The sequence below is a fragment of the Mercenaria mercenaria genome, chromosome 7 (assembly GCF_021730395.1).
Source record: "Mercenaria mercenaria strain notata chromosome 7, MADL_Memer_1, whole genome shotgun sequence".
NCBI classification, from domain to species: Eukaryota; Metazoa; Mollusca; class Bivalvia; order Venerida; family Veneridae; genus Mercenaria; species Mercenaria mercenaria.
Window position 1 is genome coordinate 84,685,068 of NC_069367.1, and position 19,628 is coordinate 84,704,695.

The following is a 19,628-nucleotide window of genomic DNA, read 5'->3' on the forward strand; positions in this document are numbered from 1 at the left end:
AGAATTTGATTTACCACAGATTGCTACTTATTTCACTGTATAGGTCACTTTGTGAGAACAGCAAAAACACTTTTTTTGAATAACTTATCAGAATAAACTTATATTTTATAAGTCCAGGGATTTTTTTCCTTCTTTATAAAGTACCCCTAAAAGGACCTTTTCCCAATTGAAAAATGCAATCTTTTTCCCCAATTATCATCCAAAAATTCCCTCAAATGACCAAATTAAGTTTGCATTTTGATGATTGCAGCAGGAAAACTTAATTACATTGACATTCACCATGATTTAACCATTCAAACAGTTTGTTTGATGATATTTACATGGAATTTAAGGAAGAATCATTCTAAATGATGTTATTAATTAACTATAAAAATTCCCAATCTGAGTAAAAACCCCACTATTTTCCCCAATTTATCCGGTACCGGACCTTTTCCCAAAAGGGCAGAAAGAATCACTGATAACTAATACAGGTTATAAAATGCTTGAAAAAATAACTGAAATAGGTTACGTAACTTAAAACAGTTACACCCCTGACTGTTAATACTGTTTTCAATCATTTCTAACTAATGCAACTATATTGCAGCAATATTCTTCCTTAGAGGCACTATAATACAATGAATAACTTGAAAGAGAGTTCATATCTAGTTGTGTCAAACAACCTATTATCAGGGGAATTTTCTTTTCAGAAAGGGGAAAAAACATATTATTTTATGAGGGGAATAGGGCCCATATTCGGCCCCAAAAACGGCCAGATGAGTGCCCTGAAGATGTATATATATAATTCTGAACAATCTGATTCCGTTATTTGGTGCCATCATTGCAGTGCGAAAGATGGTAATTATATAATGAAAAAATTCTTAATATTTGTGATAAGTTAGGGTAAATGAATCAAAAAAGAAAAACAGTTCTGAAAAGCTTTCCAAGAGATCTTTACATCAGAATGATTTCTAACCAAGTTAAAGAAATCTCAAACTTTTAGGTGTGGTTGCTAATTATATATATATTGTATTTTGATACTTTTATTTTTAGATCTATAAAGATGTCGGAGTTTGAGGAATCAGACAAACCGCCTGCACCTCCAGTCAGACTTACCAGCACAAGGTATGCATAGATCTACACTTCTTCCAATTTTATTAATCCCCCGCCCTGAGTGGTGGGGGGTTATAGGAATGATCTCCGTCCTTCCGTCTGTTTGTCCATAACATTTCAAGCCCGCTCTATATCTCCTAAACCCCTTGAAGGATTTTCATGAAACTTGGGTCAAATGATCACCTCATCAAGACTATGGGCAGAACCAATGAGTCAGCCATGTCGGCCAGACTTCTGGAAAGTCGTTGGTCCGATGGACATGACCGCAAAATTTTGACACAGTCTGCTGTTTTTTAACCCGGATGCGGTCCGACTGACCAGCATTTATTGTATCCCGAGAACTGCAGCATCTCGAACAAAATGGCGTCATTAAAAAAATACCGGTGCAGAATCCAGAAATTAATGAAAAAAGCAGAAAGCAAAAAGGAGTACGAAATGAAGAGGTTCTATAATAATATAAATGATAAACGGCGAAGATTCGTGCCTAGCTTGTAAAATAGCGTGTTAAAATGGTAGTTTACTGAGGCTTTTTTTGGTTCATTTTCGGTCGGGTTGATTGTTTTTTGGTCCGGCAGATTTCTAGACATTACCAATTGGTTCTGCTACAAGTTCATTTCGGTCGGTTGATTGTTTTGGTCCGCAGATTTCTAGACATTCCAGATTGGTTCTCTTACAAGTTCATTTCGGTCGGTTGATTGTTTTTTGGTCCGGCAGATTTCTAGACATTACCAGATTTGGTTCTGCATTACAAGTTCATTTTCGGTCGGGTTGATTGTTTTTTGGTCCGGCAGATTTCTAGACATTACGGGATTTGGTTCTGCATTACAAGTTCATTTTCGGTCGGGTTGATTGTTTTTTGGTCCGGCAGATTTCTAGACATTACGGGATTTGGTTCTGCATTACAAGTTCATTTTCGGTCGGGTTGATTGTTTTTTGGTCCGGCAGATTTCTAGACATTACGGGATTTGGTTCTGCATTACAAGTTCATTTTCGGTCGGGTTGATTGTTTTTTGGTCCGGCAGATTTCTAGACATTACGGGATTTGGTTCTGCATTACAAGTTCATTTTCGGTAGGGTTGATTGTTTTTTGGTCCGGCAGATTTCTAGACATTACCAGAACGAATGTCCAGCCATTTTTCCCAACTTTCCGGAAGTCTGGTCGGCTCAAGGTCAAGGTCACAACTTTAGGTCAAAGGTTTGAGCCTTCAGTTTCTTGTCCGCTCTATATCTCCTAAACCCCTTTAAGGATAATCATGAAACTTTGATCAAATGATAACCTCATCAAGACGATGTGCAGAACTCAAGTAAGCCATGTTGGCTCAAGGTCAAGGTCGCAACTCTAGGTCAAAGGTTTGAGCCTTCAATTTTGTGTCCGCTCTATATCTCCTAAACCCCTTGAAGGATTTTCATGAAACTTTGGTCAAATGATCACCTCATCAAGACGATATGCAAAACTCATGAGTCAGCCATGTCTGATCAAGGTCAAGGTCACAACTCTGGGTCAAATGTTTGAGCCTTCCATTTTGTGTCTGCAGTGTATCTCCTTAACCCCTTGAAGGAATTTCAAGAATATTTGGTCAAATGATCACCTCATCAAGATGATTTGCAGAACTCATGAGTCAGCTTAAGGTCAAGGTCACAGCTCAGGGTCAATCAAATGTTTGAGCCTTCCATTTTGTGTCCGCTCTGTATCTCCTAAACCATTTGAAGGATTTTCATGAAATTTGTGTCAGTTGATCACCTCAACAAGACATTGTGCAGAACTCATGAGTCAGCCATGTTGGCTCAAGGTCAAGGTCACAACTCAAGGTCAAAGGTTTGAATCTTCCGTTTTATATCTGCTTTGTAACCCCTTGAAGGATTTTAATATGACTTGGCTGTAATATTCCCCTTATCAAGACAATGTGCAGTATTCAAAATTCACCCCTGCCAGCTGAAGGTCAAGGTCAAAACTCGAATGTTAATGGTTCCACCCAATACCATCAACCCGTTCACTATCCATAATAGTGGCGGGGGATATAGCTGTCTTTCAGACTGCCTTGTTTAAATATAATACATGTAGAACTATGTATGATCAAGGCTAGAATAATTCTAAATGTTCAGTGTTTAGCTTTTCAAATATAACACCTTTTCTTGTCACCTTTTCATCTGTGCCAGCGCCATCATCCTCATCACAAAATGTTGAATGTAATCAGGTTTGTCAAAAAGTGATAGGCCAAAATGCTTTCAAACTTGCATCATCAGTTAACGTCACTGGATATGTTTATTATGCATTGAGCATTGGTAGGTTAAAGGTCAATGTCACAGTGACCTTGCAACTGAAAACAATTTCCACTCAGTAAGTAAAGAAGGCTTTGGCCCCCTAATTTTCAAACTTCAGAGGATGATTACCTTTGGTCAGTAGATGACCTGAATTGTTTTGACGTCACTAAGTCAAAGGTCAAGGTTATTATGATGTTGAGACTGAAAACAGTTTCCGCTCAATAACTAAAATAAAGCATTGGCCTGTAATTGTATAGGTTGATTGCCTTTTGTTAAGAGATGACCCCTATTGGTTTGGGTTTCAGTAAGTCAGTGTCAAGGCCATAGTGTTACTAAGACTGAAAATGGTTTCTGCTTAATAACGCGGTCAGCGTCCTAAGCATGTCCGCTCTCTAAGTCAAACAGTTTTCATTCGATCTTCACCAAACTTGCTGACAATGTTTGTAGGCATAATATTTCGGCCAGGTTCGATAACCAACAAAATTGCCCCAGGCACTCTTGGATTATGGCCCTTGAATTACTCGAAAAACTGCGAATTTAGCCTTGTCCGCTCTCCAAGTTGAACAGTTTTCATCCGATCTTCACCAAACTTGGTGACAATGTTTGTGGGCATAATATCTCGGCCAAGTTCGATAACCATCCAAATCGCCCCAGGCACTCTTGGATTATGGCCCTTGAATTACTCAAAATCTGCGAAATTAGCCTTGTCCATTCAAACAGTTTTGATCCGATTGCCAATTTCATCCCACATGGAACCTCACAAATACCTTGATTCCTTCTTACTCTTTTTTTGGGGGTTAACAAGGCATACAACATCAACATTATTCCCTTTATGGTACGTAACCTAATATTTAGACGAGTGTATTTTTTGACAGTCTGGCACTCTTGTTTGTAATAAATAAACTGACTTACAGATTTTTAGCCCACCATCATAAGATGGTGGGCTATTCAAATCACTCTGCATCTGTGGTCCGTCCGTCCGTTAACAATTTCTCGTTATCGCATCTCCTCAGAAACTCCTCAGAATGATGTATTGGTACTCTAGTTGTGTCCCCCTGAAAATCAGACTGGTTCAACAATTTTTGAGTGAGTTATGGCCCTTTGTTTATTTCTATAATTTACATAGATTTATATAGGGAAAAACTTTGAAAATCTTCTTGTCCAAAACCACAGAGCCTAGGGCTTTGATATTTGGTATGAAGCATCATCTAGTGGTCCTCTACCAAGATGATTCAAATTATTTCCCTGGGGTCAAATATGGCCCCGCTCCGGGGTCACATGGTTTATATAGACTTATATAGGGAAAAACTTTGAAAAACCTCTTGTCCAAAACCACATGGCCTAGGGCTTTGATATTTTGTGTGTGACTTCATCTAATGGTCTTCTACTAAGATTGTTCAAATTATCCCCCTAGGGTCAAATATGGCCCTGCCCTGGGAGTTATATGGTTTACATGGACTTATATAGGGAAAAACTTTGAAAATCTTCTTATCCAAACCACAAAGCCTAGGGCTTTGATATTTGTAATGTAGCATCATCTAGTGGTTCTCTACCAAGTTTGTTCAAATTATCCCCCTAGGGTTAAATATGGCCCCGCCCCGGGGGTCACATGGTTCATATAGACTTATATAGGGAAAAGCTTTTAAAATCTTCTTGTCAATAACCTACAACATTCAGATTTGGACCACATGTATAGTTTTGAGTGGCAAGATGAACCTTGACATGAGTTGACCTTGATTTTGACCTTGTGACCTACTTTCACATTTCTGTAGCTACAGCCTTCAAATTTGGACCACATGCATAGTTTTGTGCACTGGAAAAAACTTTGACCTTGATATTGACCTAGTGACCTACTTTCACATTTTTGAAAGTACAGGCTTCAAATTTGGACCACATGCATAGTTTTGTGTTTCGAAATGAAATTTGACCTTGATTTTGACCTAGTGACCTACTTTCACATTTCTCAAGGTACAGCCTTCAAATTTGGACCAAATGCGCAGTTTTGTGTACCGAAATGAACTTTGATCTTGAGAATGACCTAGTGATCTACTTTCACATTTCTGAAGCTACAGGCTTCAAATTTGGACCACATGCATATTTTTGTGTTCTGAATTGAAATTTGACATTAATCTTTACCTAGTACCTACTTTCACATTTCTCAAGCTGAAGCCTCCAGATTTGAAGCACATGCATAGTTTTGTATACTGAAATGAACTTTGACCTTGAAATTGATCTTGTGACCTACTTTCACATTTCTCAAGCTACAGCTTTCAAATTTGGACCACATGCACAGTGTTGTGTACCGAAATGAAATTTTACCTTGATTTTGACCTTGATCTAGTCTTGGAACATTCAAAAATGGCCCAATGGTGGGTGCCAAGATCACTCTGTGATCTCTTGTTAGTTTTACAGTTTTTCATTATTATACAAATATACTGTAATATTTTTGTATATGATTTCAGTGCAAACTTGCCCCAAGAGAACAAACCGTTGCCAAAGGAACCAGATGATAAGAAAAGGATGAAAACTCCAAAAAGTGAGTTGATTAATTGCCTGAAAATATCACAGATTCTGTCATATATGCAACATAGTTTATACATTTATATTTGTTTTTAATATGCTGATTGAAAAACAAGTTGTTCAACAATAGTAACAACTGTAGACACCTTATTCCTGATGGCTCTACCCAGTTTCTTCAAAACTAGAAAAAAAAACACTTATGAAATATTAAAATATTTTCATCGAATCTGACAAAATGTATTGTGAAGTGAACATGTTTTCTCAAAACCAAATCCAGTTTTTGGTTTTAGTTGAAAGTGAAAATAAAAATATCATAAATATTGTAATTAATGCAAATTTCTTGCTGAGAATAATTTACTACATAAATGACTTGTGGTTTACGAGGCGTAAAAAGAGAATTATTATTGCCAAATAAATTGTTAACTGAATGATCAATTTTGTTAATGGAAGTGCAGATTTGAAAGGAAGGGTAAACCTCTTAGATAAGCATTAGTTTGGGGTCTTGTATATAGAATGGGCACTTATCTGATTATATCTCTTTTATGTTGTCAAATTTGTAATGTTTATACACCTGACAACAATGAATTACCTTAGATATTAATATATTTCACTGTTCTTGTGGCGCCTGTTTGGCTGTGTGGTTTAAGTTCACTGTTCTTGTGGTGCCTGTTTGGCTGTGTGGTTTAAGTTCACTATTCTTAGTGTGGCGCCTGTTTGGCTGTGTGGTTTAAGTTCACTGTTCTTGTGGCGCCTGTTTGGCTGTGTGGTTTAAATTCACTTTCTTGTGGCGCCTGTTTGGCTGTGTGGTTTAAGTTCACTGTTCTTAGTGTGGCGCCTGTTTGGTTGTGTGGTTTAAGTTCACTGTTCTTAGTGTGGCGCCTGTTTGGCTGTGTGGTTTAAGTTCACTGTTCTTGTGGTGCCTGTTTGGCTGTGTGGTTTAAGTTCACTGTTCTTAGTGTGGCGCCTGTTTGGCTGTGTGGTTTAAGTTCACCAATTTAGAATCTCTTGCTCTCCGCCTCTGGGTTTGAAAACCTGCTTTGAATATAGAATTCTGAGGAAAGCATCCAGCTGACCTACCAAAGGTCAGTAAATAAATAACTTTTATTCCTCCATGAAGCACATAACATATATACATGTACATACAACTGACAAGGAAATCAAACATACATGTACAATCACTAAATACAGTCACCGCGGCCCAGTGGTTAAGGCGTCCACATCGGGATCGGAAGGTCGAAGGTTCGAGCCCCATGGGGAGCGTTCGTCCGGGGAATCGTTTGTCATGGGACTCGTTCCAAAAAGGCCATTTTGAGAGCCGCGAGCTAGTTAAATGAATGGTTACCGACTTCTGGCGCCTGGCATAGTGGTAGGAGTTGGGAGGTAATTGGTATGCACAATAAAGGTGTCTCATAAGCCAAATTGGCTGGCCCTTTCAATAGGGGTGACACTATAATAAACAAGAGCGTTACCTTTATCATAATTTTGACTTGCATTTGGGAATCTTGTTTATATGTTGCATGAATGTTTAACTCAATGAGGCGGAGTGTCAATGCAAACCCAAGGCTCCTAGCTCAAAGGTCAAGGTCACAGTTAATGGTCAAATGTCATTTTAGAGCTTGTCCAGGCCTTAACTTTGGTAAGTATGGAGCAATCTTTGACATAAATGTTCACCTCTATAAGAGGGAGTGTAATGCGCAAACCTTGGGTCCCTCTCTCAAAGGATGTCACACTTGGGAGTCAAAGGTCATTTTAGAGTTTGTCTGGGCTGTAACTTTGCCATGCATAAAGCAAGCTTTTTTTAAATTTGGCCTAAATGTTTGCCTCAATGAGACAGGGTGTTGTGTGCAACTCCCAGACTCCTACCTCAAAGGTCAAGGTCATACTTAGATGTCAAAGGTCAAAACTTGGTGCAGTTTTCCTTGTCTGGGCTGTAACTTAGCCATGGATGGAGATGTTCTTATATAACTTGGCAGAAATGTTTGCCACAATCAGTTCTTTTGATAGTTCCATAAATGTTTAAGTCCTTTTGACAGCTGGCAGCCTTGACATGTTGCGTGTAGGCATCTAGTTAAAAGTTTGACTTTTATTTAAGTCAAGTGAAAGTGTGTTGAATATAAGACCAGTTGTATAGCACAAATTGTGACTTTGGATTTGTATATTAAGGAGATGTAATAATCTGTATTAAGGGTGTACAATGCTCACATTTTTCAAGTGAGTACACAAATCTTCACCTAAGAAAATGCATTATAAACAAAGTAGCATAAGAGATTTTGCCTTATCATGCTTGTATCTGTCGGAATTGATAGTAAAAAAGATTCTGAATGTTAAGATTTCTCCAAGTACAAATTTTGGCCAGGTGTGATTGATTTTATTATCAGGCATTCTGGATTTAAGATTTGATCTATTAGGAGCATTTAAATGGCAAACAGGTGTGAGGTTTTGTGTTGCTTCAGGTTTTGGAAAACTGTCATCTCAAGTTTAAGGTTTTGAAGAATGTTAGCACTTAAAAGGGCATGCATGCTGGTCTTTACCTCACTCAGGAAGGCATACATTCAGGCCATTTATGTCACTTAGGAGGGCATACATAACGTCACTCAGGAAGGCATACATTCAGGCCATTTACATCACTTAGGAGGGCATTCATAACGTCACTCAGGAGGGCATACATTCAGGCCATTTACGTCACTTAAGAGGACATACATTCAGGCCATTTACGTCACTTAGGAGGGCATACATAACGTCACTCAGGAAGGCATGTACATTCAGGCCATTTACATCACTTAGGAGGGCATATATAGAGTCACTCTGGAGGGCAAATATTGGGGCCATTAACGTCACTCAGGAGGGCATACATTTGGGCCATTTACTTCACTTAGGAGGGCATACATTACGTCACTCAGGAGGGCATACATTCAGACCATTTACATCTCTTAGGAGGGCATATATAAAGTCACTCAGGAGGGCATAATAATATTTATTGGGGCCATTAAAGTCACTCAGGAGGGCATACATTTGGGCCATTTATATCACTTAAGAGGTCATACATTCAGGCCATTTACTTCACTTAGGAGGGCATACATTACGTCACTCAGGAAGGCATACATTTGGGCCATTTACATCACTTAGGAGGGCATACATTACGTCACTCAGGAAGGCTTACATTCAGGCCATTTACATCACTATGGAGGGCATATATAAAGTCACTCAGGAGGGCGTAATATATTGGGGCCATTAACGTCACTCAGGAGGGCATACATTTGGGCCATTTACTTCACTTAGGAAGACATTCATTACGTCACTCAGGAAGGCATACATTCAGACCATTTACATCACTTAGGAGGGCATATATAAAGTCACTCAGGAGGGCATAATAATATTTATTGGGGCCATTAACGTCACTGAGGAGGGCATACATTTGGGCCATTTACTTCACTTAGGAGGGCATACATAACGTCACTCAGAAAGGCATACATTCAGACCATTTACATCACTTAGAAGGGCATATATAAAGTCACTCAGGAGGGCATAATAATATTTATTGGGGCCATTAATGTCACTCAGGAGGGCATACATTTGGGCCATTTACTTCACTTAGGAGGGCATACATTACGTCACTCAGGAAGGCATACATTCAGACCATTTACATCACTTAGGAGGGCATAATTATATAAAGTCACTCAGGAGGGCATAATAATATTTATTGGGGCCATTAAAGTCACTCAGGAGGGCATACATTTGGGCCATTTATATCACTAAAGAGGTCATACATTCAGGCCATTTACATCACTTAGGAGGGCATATATAAAGTCACTCAGGAGGGCGTAATATATTGGGGCCATTAATGTCACTCAGGAGGGCATACATTCGGGGCCATTTATATCACTTAGGAGGGCATACATTACATCACTCAGAAGCCATATTTATGTCAGTCAGGAGGGCATACATTGAGGCCATTTACATCAGTCAGGAGGGCATTCTTTCAGGCCATTTACATCAGTCAGTAGGGCATACATTCAGGTCATTTACATCAGTCAGTAGGGCATACATTCAGGCCATTTACATCATGCATGCAGGAGGGCATACATTCACAGACAAGGTCACTAACTGCAGTCCTCAGGCCTGTGTCAGGTGTGACTGTCTAGGAACATGTATGTTTTAAACACATTTCTTGTTTCTGTAAGGCATAACATATTTGCCTGAGTGGAAAAAGTTTTTGATTGTTTCAATTTTAATTAGAGAACTTTTCATCAAGTACAATGTATATATAATTATCAAAGAAAATACAGAGTTTTAGGTATATGAGTTGTCTACCTAGTGAATTCACCATCACAGTTAATTCCTTGCTGATACTGTCAAGCTGCTTCAAATGAAAACTTTTCAAAGAAGAGTTAAAACATATGTTTTCAGGAAGACAAGATTTTCAGGGAGGCAAAAAATAATATATAGTACACCTGCCATTTCAAAATAGTGTCAGTCAGGGGCTTTGAGTGGAAAGAATTCAAGATAAGTCGGGCTTAAAGACAAAATAATGGGAAAATCTTGCATTGCCAAAAAAGTGTCATGTGAAAAAAAAGAGTTCATTATAATATTAAGTTGGTAACTTAAGAGTTTGATTATGTACTGCAGGAGGGTGTATCCTGACTCTGCAGAGAGAAAGTACTAAGTTTTAATTAGCTTACAACTTCCTTACATTTGATACTAAAAAATATACACTTTAGAAAAGGACCGTTTTAAAATTTAAGATAAAAATGTAGACTGATATTAAGCCTAGACAGTCAAATTCCTTGAGTTGAATGTTCATTATTTGTTAGTCGATTTTGAAGAATCTGTGGCTTGCATAGGAGTTTGAATACAAAAGACAGCAGTCAACATCGGGTAAAGAAAAAAGTAATAGTTACTGTATATTTCTTTTTCTTATTGTTCTTCTTCTACTTATTCTATACATCAATTTTGGTAAAGGCTTGGTATAATCAGTGATACACTTTATGATAAATGATTTTATGGAAGCAAGCAAAGGTTCCTAATCTTGATAGTTTTTACAGAACACCTATTGGTTCAATATTTCCAGTCAGATTCTAATGTGTGTGTTATCTCCAGCAGATCTAACTGGGTTCCTCAGAATATTTACTTTCTTGATGCATAACTTTTGGGATATGAAAGAATGTTGTTTTTATTTCTCCAAGATAATTTTTCTTTCCTCCTTGCATTTTTGTTATAATGTGTTGTAATAACTGGAGTTTTCAACGTGATGGTAGTCTAAGATATAACTGCAGAAGTTTCGTTTATTTTTCATAGACATTATAATGATGCTGAATGTCTAAGACATTATGTCGGAATGGCTTGTGGATGGTCTGTGGTTCATATCTAGGTGCCTGTTTAAGCCTCACATATCTAAATAAGACAGACTGGCTTGAGGTTATTATTGCTACCACTTTGATACAGTTTGTACTTAGCTGTAAAAATGTCTGGTTTAAACACCCTGTCCCATGTACTTAGCAGTAAAAATGTCTGGTTTAAAACCCTGTCCCATGTACTTAGCTGTAAAAATGTCTGGTTTAAACACCCTGCCCCCTTGCAAGCTCGAGCCCATCCCCTGTTAAAACTAGAGGAAAAACCCTTGGACCATACGTTTCTTCCTCAAAAGCAATATTCTTGTTATAACACACACATTAAAAGTTTTTTTTATAATTTGGCTAGAGATGTACCAACCTTACAAAGTATTTAAATGCACTCAGATTGAAAGTCTTGAAGTAGTTAGTTTTATGGTATGAAACTCCCTTACTGCATGCAATACATAATGAACTGAAACCCTGCTAAATATTGTGACACTTTAATACTGCCTTCAAAGTTAAAGTATCAGTTATAAAGTTACAACAGAAGAAAATTGCAACAATGGCATCTCAGTACATTGCATGAGAGAATGCTATCAGTGATATTTGTAATAGTTCAGACTACAGAAAAACTGTAACATATTGATCTGAAATTGGCTCAAGAATATTCTTGTGTAATTGATTATGTAATAAACCTATATGTGATATGCTCTGCTGAGAAAAATATCTTTGAAGCTTTGAAATGCTCCACATTAGCCAAAAATTGAAACTTTACTCTTATCATAACATTGTATAATATATGAAAACTTTGTATAAATACATCATATATAGAGAAAGACATACTTTATTTTGTTTCTGTGTTTATTATTTTCAGTAATTCAAACAAGATGTGAGCTTTTTATATTCTATCCAAAGCTTCAGCTCACTAGCCCTCCCATTCAGTTTAACAGGTATATCAACAGAGTTTCCACTGACAGAAATGCAGTGCACATGTAAGTGCGTTATCAAGCAGGCATTTAACACTTTTTATTTTCAAAAAGTTTCTTGACAAAGTACGAGCTATTTATTCTGTCAGTTTTTAGCTCGTCTATTTGAAGAATAGTCCGAGCTATTCTGTTCACCCTTGTGTCAGCATCGGTGCCACACCTTGGTTAATTTTTAAAGTTTTGCCTGCAAGTAGGTATAGCTATCATTTAAAGGCATAATAGGTTTTTGAAACTTTTTTCTTTTTGTAGGTCAGTTACCAACCTCACTGGGTCAAGTCTCATATAACTCTTACATTTATTTTGCAAAGTTATGTCTCCTTTTGAACTTTGCATGCAAGTTACTATCTCTGAAACTAATGCAGATACTGAATTGAAACTCTATAGATATTTTAACATTTTGGTTAATATTCCTGCTTCTGGGACAACAATTTGAATAGTCGAGCATTAGCTGTCTTTCGGACAGCCCTTGTTTTTGTCTAGGCTATGTTATTAATTAATTACTTACTTCCCTATAGATACTTCTGTTAAGCACAAGAGTTAATGCCCTTGTCACACAAGTCTTAATATTTTTACTGAACTACAATACATGTAGATAACCTTGTACTGAGCATATCAAACTGAATTTCAGTAGCATGTAATATTGTTACCACAGCTGGCATGTTTCAGAACCAGAAGTGCTATTACCTGCTGTTTTAGACCAATTTTCTCACAATCAAAACATTATTTTTGTGGAGCTGCTATACTTTGATCACTTAGTTTATGACCAGATTACAGTGTGATTTACATACACTAAAATTGATAGCAACATTTTTGAGACATACCTACCAATAATTTAGGTAATTCCACTCTTGAGAAAGGTAAATTCAAGTTGGTATGATTTTAAAACAAGAAACAAGATTTTTATCCCCTCTAAGGGAGGCATAATTATTGTTATATCGCAGTTTTAATAGGTGAGTTCATGGGTCCGTCTGTCCAAAACCCTAAATACTTGCAGTCTCAGCTATAATGTTTCAATGATTCTTACTTTACACCAGTATTCAGGTGGTGATGTTTTTGAACATGAGTATGTGCCTCCAAGGTCAAGGTGAAAGACTAACCATATGCAAGGACACTCCATTTTCTAGGCTTTCACCACTGTATATATAAATGAGGTATCTGTTTTGCTGCAATTTGCCTGAAGATTAATCAAAACAGCACATTTATGATTTTACTATATTATATTTAAAAATGACAAGAAAGAGGTTATATACAATTATGGGCATTTGTTTATAAACCAATGATCAATGAGAACCAATGCTCTTTAATTGTTCATCTTTATCCAGGTGCCTGAAAAAAACATGGCATTATGCAGGGATCGAATTTAATGGTCTCTAACTCGCAAAATTCGAGTCAGAATAAAAAAAATACAAAATCATGGCACTCGAATGTTTTCGCGATCACGTTCGAAAATCGGGGAATTCGCTCAAACTTTTCTCTATAAAAACTCCTATGGGCAGTTAATTTACCGATAATCACTTGACTGCTTCTAGACGCTTGTCGCTTTATACAACAGTATATATCGGGTATGTAGGTAAGCGTCTAGGCAATATTTGTTTTCAGTTTTGCAAAGTTCTGCGGAAATGGAGAGGAAAATAACATGTTTCTTGGTGCAAAAAGGCCCGGGGAGCTCGAAAATGCTAGCAACACTACCGGCAGTGACCTGAGAAAAACTTTTAAAAAACATCAACGTCCAGCCAAAAGTCCAAAGAATCATTGAGTACTTTGGTTTGTATGGTACTTGCTGGCAGAAAGTCCCAAGACTGTCTGGACCGTGAACTTTTATATGAAACCAAACAACAACAAAACAATGTAAATTTAGCATGTAAACAGCTTTTAAATAATAGCTTGTTGAACCCATTTTGCTAGTGGAAAAAAAATGGCACTAGCAAAAATTTGCTAGTTGGAAAAAAAGTTAAATTCGATCCCAGATTATGTACCAGTAATTGCACTCAGCAAGTGTAACAGGCTAGAGGCAATGCTACAGAAGTTGTACATAATCAAATTATTTTATTTGTAGATCTGTGGCTAATTGAAGTTTATTATTTATAATAGTGATAATATTATAGAGGCTTCATTATGCATGTTTCATTATTTTGCCTAAGAGAAGGGGTTACTTGTTATAGCCCAGCCGAGTGTATATCAAAATCCCCTCCACTGAAAAATGACTGGGTGTTACAAAATCCCCTTCCCACATTTGCAGGGGGTATCATAATCCCCTCTGTGATATATAGATATCAGTGCTCCAAATTATATAATGTTTGCTTAAGGCATTGTATTTACCGTATTTTCCCGAATTAAGGCCCCCCCTCTAATTAACGCCCCCCACCCGTTTCGGAGGGGAAAAAAGTCAACAAGAACGAAAAAAAAGTCACCTACCTCATTTTGATAAGTCCACATAATAAGTAATTTACAGTAAGTATCCAATGTATTAAGAATTAAACACACTTTTAAACAGTCCATGTACTGTAAATCCAAAACGTTTATACTAAGTACGGTACGTATCCAATCATCAAATAGAAAATTAAACGGTAAATCCATTTTTGATTTGTTTTTGCACCACCCGCGCACATGATTCCTGTCGACTATAAACAAATTTGCGGCAACGTGTTAACATTTTCTTTGGCAGTTTTAATAACTTTTAATTTAAATGCCGACACATAAGCAGCGTGTCAAACCACTGACATTGTGTATTGCTACCCGCATGTACTAAGGAAAATATTATCGGAGTACACAGCTGTTTGGGTATGATGACGTAATGTGTAATGTCGCGAGCGTGTCATGGAATACATGAGGTACCGTATTTAAATGCATAATTTTAAGACACACTGCATTAAATTGGATGCCAAATAATTATGTTTTGGGGGAATTAAACAACACAGAAACACTTTACAGTTGGTTTGAACGATGTTCTTAAGTTTTATAAAAAAATCCATTTTTTATTTTTTTTACCTCTTTGGAAAATGTAACGCCCCCGGGGGCGTTTATTTGGGAAAGTACGGTATGTGCTTTATGCAATAAACTTATAAGTTGTATATAGTTGTATTTGAACTTGGTGAAAGAAGTAAAAATCACAGAGGGGATTATGATACCCCCTGCAAAAGTATGAAGGGGATTTTGTAACACCCTGTCATTTTTCAGTGGAGAGGATTTTGATCAAGGGGATATTGATTGTCTCCCAGCCCAGCCAATCTGAAGTTCAGTTGTTTTGTTTTAAACTCACCTGAGCACAAAGTGTTTAATTAAGGTGAGCTATTTGTGATTACGATTTGTCCGTTACTGTGGTGCATTGTCAACATTTTGACTGTTAACACTCAATATAGGGCTGTAGCCAGTAACCAGGTACTTGGATATCCATGAGTTAAACTGGAAAATCAAGCACGAATATCCATAACCTCTGAGATAGTTGAATTGCGGTCTTTTTGAAGAGTTTACCTAATATTAATTAATTTTTATTCAAGAATCTTTATAGCCCTTGAAACAGATGTATTTGGTGTACTGTAATATGCTGCCATCCGAAATATTGTTTTCCAGAAGAAAACAAAACATAAATCATGTAAAGCTGTAAGTAGTGTTGTGTTACCAAAATGCATGAAAATTATTTGATTTGCATTACTCAGATTTCTTATAAAAATTCCAATTAAAAATAAATACGCTCATCTTGTTTTCGAGAAAGTAAAGTCTATGAAAATACTGCAAAATAATGTTACGTCTCACTGACCGTCTGCAGGCATTGCTGAACGGCCGTATGGAAATGCTTTCACAAACTAGGGACATACATGATATCCTATAGATTAGTTTTCAACTTTGCTGATGTTTTGATGACAAAAATCTCTACATTTGTTATTAGACTTGTGCATATGATGACATAGTTCACATTTATAATGACATGATAAGTTCATTGTTTATTAAGTTGTGTCAATATTATCCTTGCGATGAGATTCATGGTTCAGTCTCCAGCTTCCTCTCATGTGCCCAGTTTCACTATCAGAGCCAGGCCTCGATCTTAACCTACTTTTGCTGGTAGCCAGCAGGGCTACCAACTTGTGAAATCAAGTAGCCCGATCAGGTTTCTGGTAGTCCCGTTTTGGAAAAGAGAAAAATATATTACAGTCTTCGCCTTAATTTTTTTTCAGCACTTGTCATTTCAGGCAAGTAAGTTAAGAAAACCACTTGCCCGAAAACATTTTTAATTGCCCGAAATCATTTTGTTTAAAAAATATGATGTATTTTAGTTTATGCTTGATTCAACATTCAGTTATTTAAAGTGTGGGCAACTAAACTACCCACACTATCCATGGGCAAGCTAAGCAAACGTAAGTGGATAACATGTTGCAATATTCAAGTAACTAGCAGACAGAAATTATGGGAGAAAACAGTTTAAAAAAAAAGTAAGACATATACCAGTATCTAGTTATATGCCAGGCATGGGGTTCAAATTTGCACTACCCTTCTAAAACTTACTTTTTAGTCAGGGCCTTTAAAATATAGTGTAGCTGTTCAAATTTAACTGCAATAATGGATCTGGCTGGTTAGCCCCCCACTCCCACTCCACCCACCCCCAAAAATGTTGTGTTTCTGGTGGCCAAAAAAAGTAGGGTCGGTAGGTCGGTATGTTCTTTTTTTAAGCACTATTATCAAGTAAATGTAGCCTATTATCACAGTCCGGGGCGACGTGGAAAAAATAATATGTCCATAATCATCATCAACCCACCCGTGTTTAAAGCGAAAAAAAAACCCCATCAATTATCTGTAATTATTCTGTTGTTAAACAAGTAATTGGCCTTGTTTTCATTATCAGTTAAAACCCTCTCAAAGAGCTAAAAGAAGTGTGTCGACATCACGGCATCTGAAGTGGAGATCAAAGCGGTATAATTGCCCGAGATTGTCATGGCATTACGTCATGTTTTCGCGCCATGTGACACATCACTGTCTGATCGTACGGCCTCGGTTCTTTAAACTACTGAGAAGAAATCAGTAAAAAAAGTTTTTTCTTTATTTTTTAGCTCACCTGTCACAAAGTGACAAGGTGAGCTTTTGTGATCACGCGGCGTCCGTCGTCCGTGCGTGCGTCCGTAAACTTTTGCTTGTGACCACTCTAGAGGTCACATTTTTCATGGGATCTTTATGAAAGTTGGTCAGAATGTTCATCTTGATGATATCTAGGTCAAGTTCTAAACTTGGTCACGTGTTATCAAAAACTAGGTCAGTAGGTCTAAAAATAGAAAAACCTTGTGACCTCTCTAGAGGCCATATATTTCATAAGATCTTCATGAAAATTGGTCAGAATGTTCACCTTGATGATATCTAGGTCAAGTTCGAAACTGGGTCACGTGGGTTCAAAAACTAGGTCAGTAGGTCTAAAAATAGAAAAACCTTGTGACCTCTCTAGAGGCCATATTTTTCATGAGATCTTCATGAATATTGGTCAGAATGTTTACCTTGATGATATCTAGGTCAAGTTCGAAACTGGGCCACGTAGGGTCAAAAACTAGGTCATTAGGTCTAAAAATAGAAAAACCTTGTGACCTCTCTAGAGGCCATATTTCTCAATGGATCTTCATGAAAATTGGCCAGAATGTTCACCTTGATGATATCTTGGTCAAGTTCGAAACTGGGTCACATTGGGTTAAAAACTAGGTCAGTAGATCTAAAAATAGAAAAACCTTGTGACCTCTCTAGAGGCCATATTTTTCATGAGATCTTCATGAATATTGGTCAGAATGTTCACCTTGATGATATCTAGGTCAGGTTCGAAACTGGGTCATGTGGGGTCAAAAACTAGGTCAGTAGATCTAAAAATAGAAAAACCTTGTGACCTTTCTAGAGGCCATATTTCTCAATGGATCTTCATGAAAATTGGTCAGAATGTTCATCTTGATGATATCTAGGTCAAGTTCGAAACTGGGTCACGTGCGGTCAAAAACTAGGTCAGTAGGTCTAAAAATAGGAAAACCTTGTGACCTCTCTAGAGGCGATATTTTCAATGGATCTTCATGAAAATTGGTCAGAGTGTTTACCTTGAAGATATGTAGGTCAAGTTCGAAACTGGGTCACGTGGGGTTAAAAACTAGGTCATTAGATCTAAAAATAGAAAAACCTTGTGACCTCTCTAGAGGCCATATTTTTCATGAGATCTTCATGAATATTGGTCAGAATGTTCACCTTGATGATATCTAAGTCAGGTTCGAAACTGGGTCACGTGGGGTCAAAAACTAGGTCAGTAGGTCTAAAAATAGAAAAAACCTTGTGACCTCTCTAGAGGCCATATTTCTCAACAGATCTTCATGAAAATTGGTGAGAATGTTCAGCTTGATGATATCTAGGTCAGGTTCGTAACTGGGTCATGTGCGGTCAAAAACTAGGTCAGTAGGTCGAAAAATAGAAAAACCTTGTGACCTCTCTAGAGGCCATATTTTTCACAAGATCTTCATGAAAATTGGTGAGAATGTTCACCTTGATGATATCTAGGTCAGGTTCGAAACTGGGTCATGTGGGGTCAAAAACTAGGTCAGTAGATCTAAAAATAGAAAACCTTGTGACCTTTCTAGAGGCCATATTTCTCAATGGATCTTCATGAAAATTGGTCAGAATGTTATCTTGATGATATCTAGGTCAAGTTCGAAACTGGGTCACGTGCGTAAAAAACTAGGTCAGTAGGTTCAAAAATCAGGAAAACCTTGTGACCTCTCTAGAGGCGATATTTTCAATGGATCTTCATGAAAATTGGTCAGAGTGTTTACCTTGAAGATATGTAGGTCAAGTTCGAAACTGGGTCACGTGGGGTTAAAAACTAGGTCATTAGATCTAAAAATAGAAAAACCTTGTGACCTCTCTAGAGGCCATATTTTTCATGAGATCTTCATGAATATTGGTCAGAATGTTCACCTTGATGATATCTAAGTCAGGTTCGAAACTGGGTCACGTGGGGTCAAAAACTAGGTCAGTAGGTCTAAAAATAGAAAAAACCTTGTGACCTCTCTAGAGGCCATATTTCTCAACAGATCTTCATGAAAATTGGTGAGAATGTTCAGCTTGATGATATCTAGGTCAGGTTCGTAACTGGGTCATGTGCGGTCAAAAACTAGGTCAGTAGGTCGAAAAATAGAAAAACCTTGTGACCTCTCTAGAGGCCATATTTTTCACAAGATCTTCATGAAAATTGGTGAGAATGTTCACCTTGATGATATCTAGGTGAAGTTTAAAAGTGGGTCACGTGCCTTCAAAAACTAGGTCATTAGGTCAAATAATAGAGAAACCTTGTGACCTCTCTAGAGGCCATATTTTTCAATGGATCTTCATGAAAATTGGTCAGAATTTTTTATCTTGATGATATCTAGGTCACATGTGCTCAAAAACTAGGTCACTGTGCCAAATAATAGAAATAACGACGTCATACTCAGTT

At 37.4% G+C, this 19,628-nt stretch overlaps 1 protein-coding gene across 1 annotated transcript in view; it reads left to right on the forward strand.

The window, feature by feature from the left end:
- LOC123553734 (serine/threonine-protein kinase PAK 3-like) overlaps positions 1–19,628 on the forward strand; it is a 75,337-nt gene that overhangs the window by 5,824 nt on the left and 49,885 nt on the right. The window contains exons 2-3 of the mRNA XM_045343331.2: positions 1,030–1,101; positions 5,814–5,887. Coding sequence (XP_045199266.1) covers positions 1,040–1,101; positions 5,814–5,887 — 136 coding nt within the window. The 5' untranslated portion in view covers positions 1,030–1,039. The remainder of the gene's footprint in view (positions 1–1,029; positions 1,102–5,813; positions 5,888–19,628) is intronic.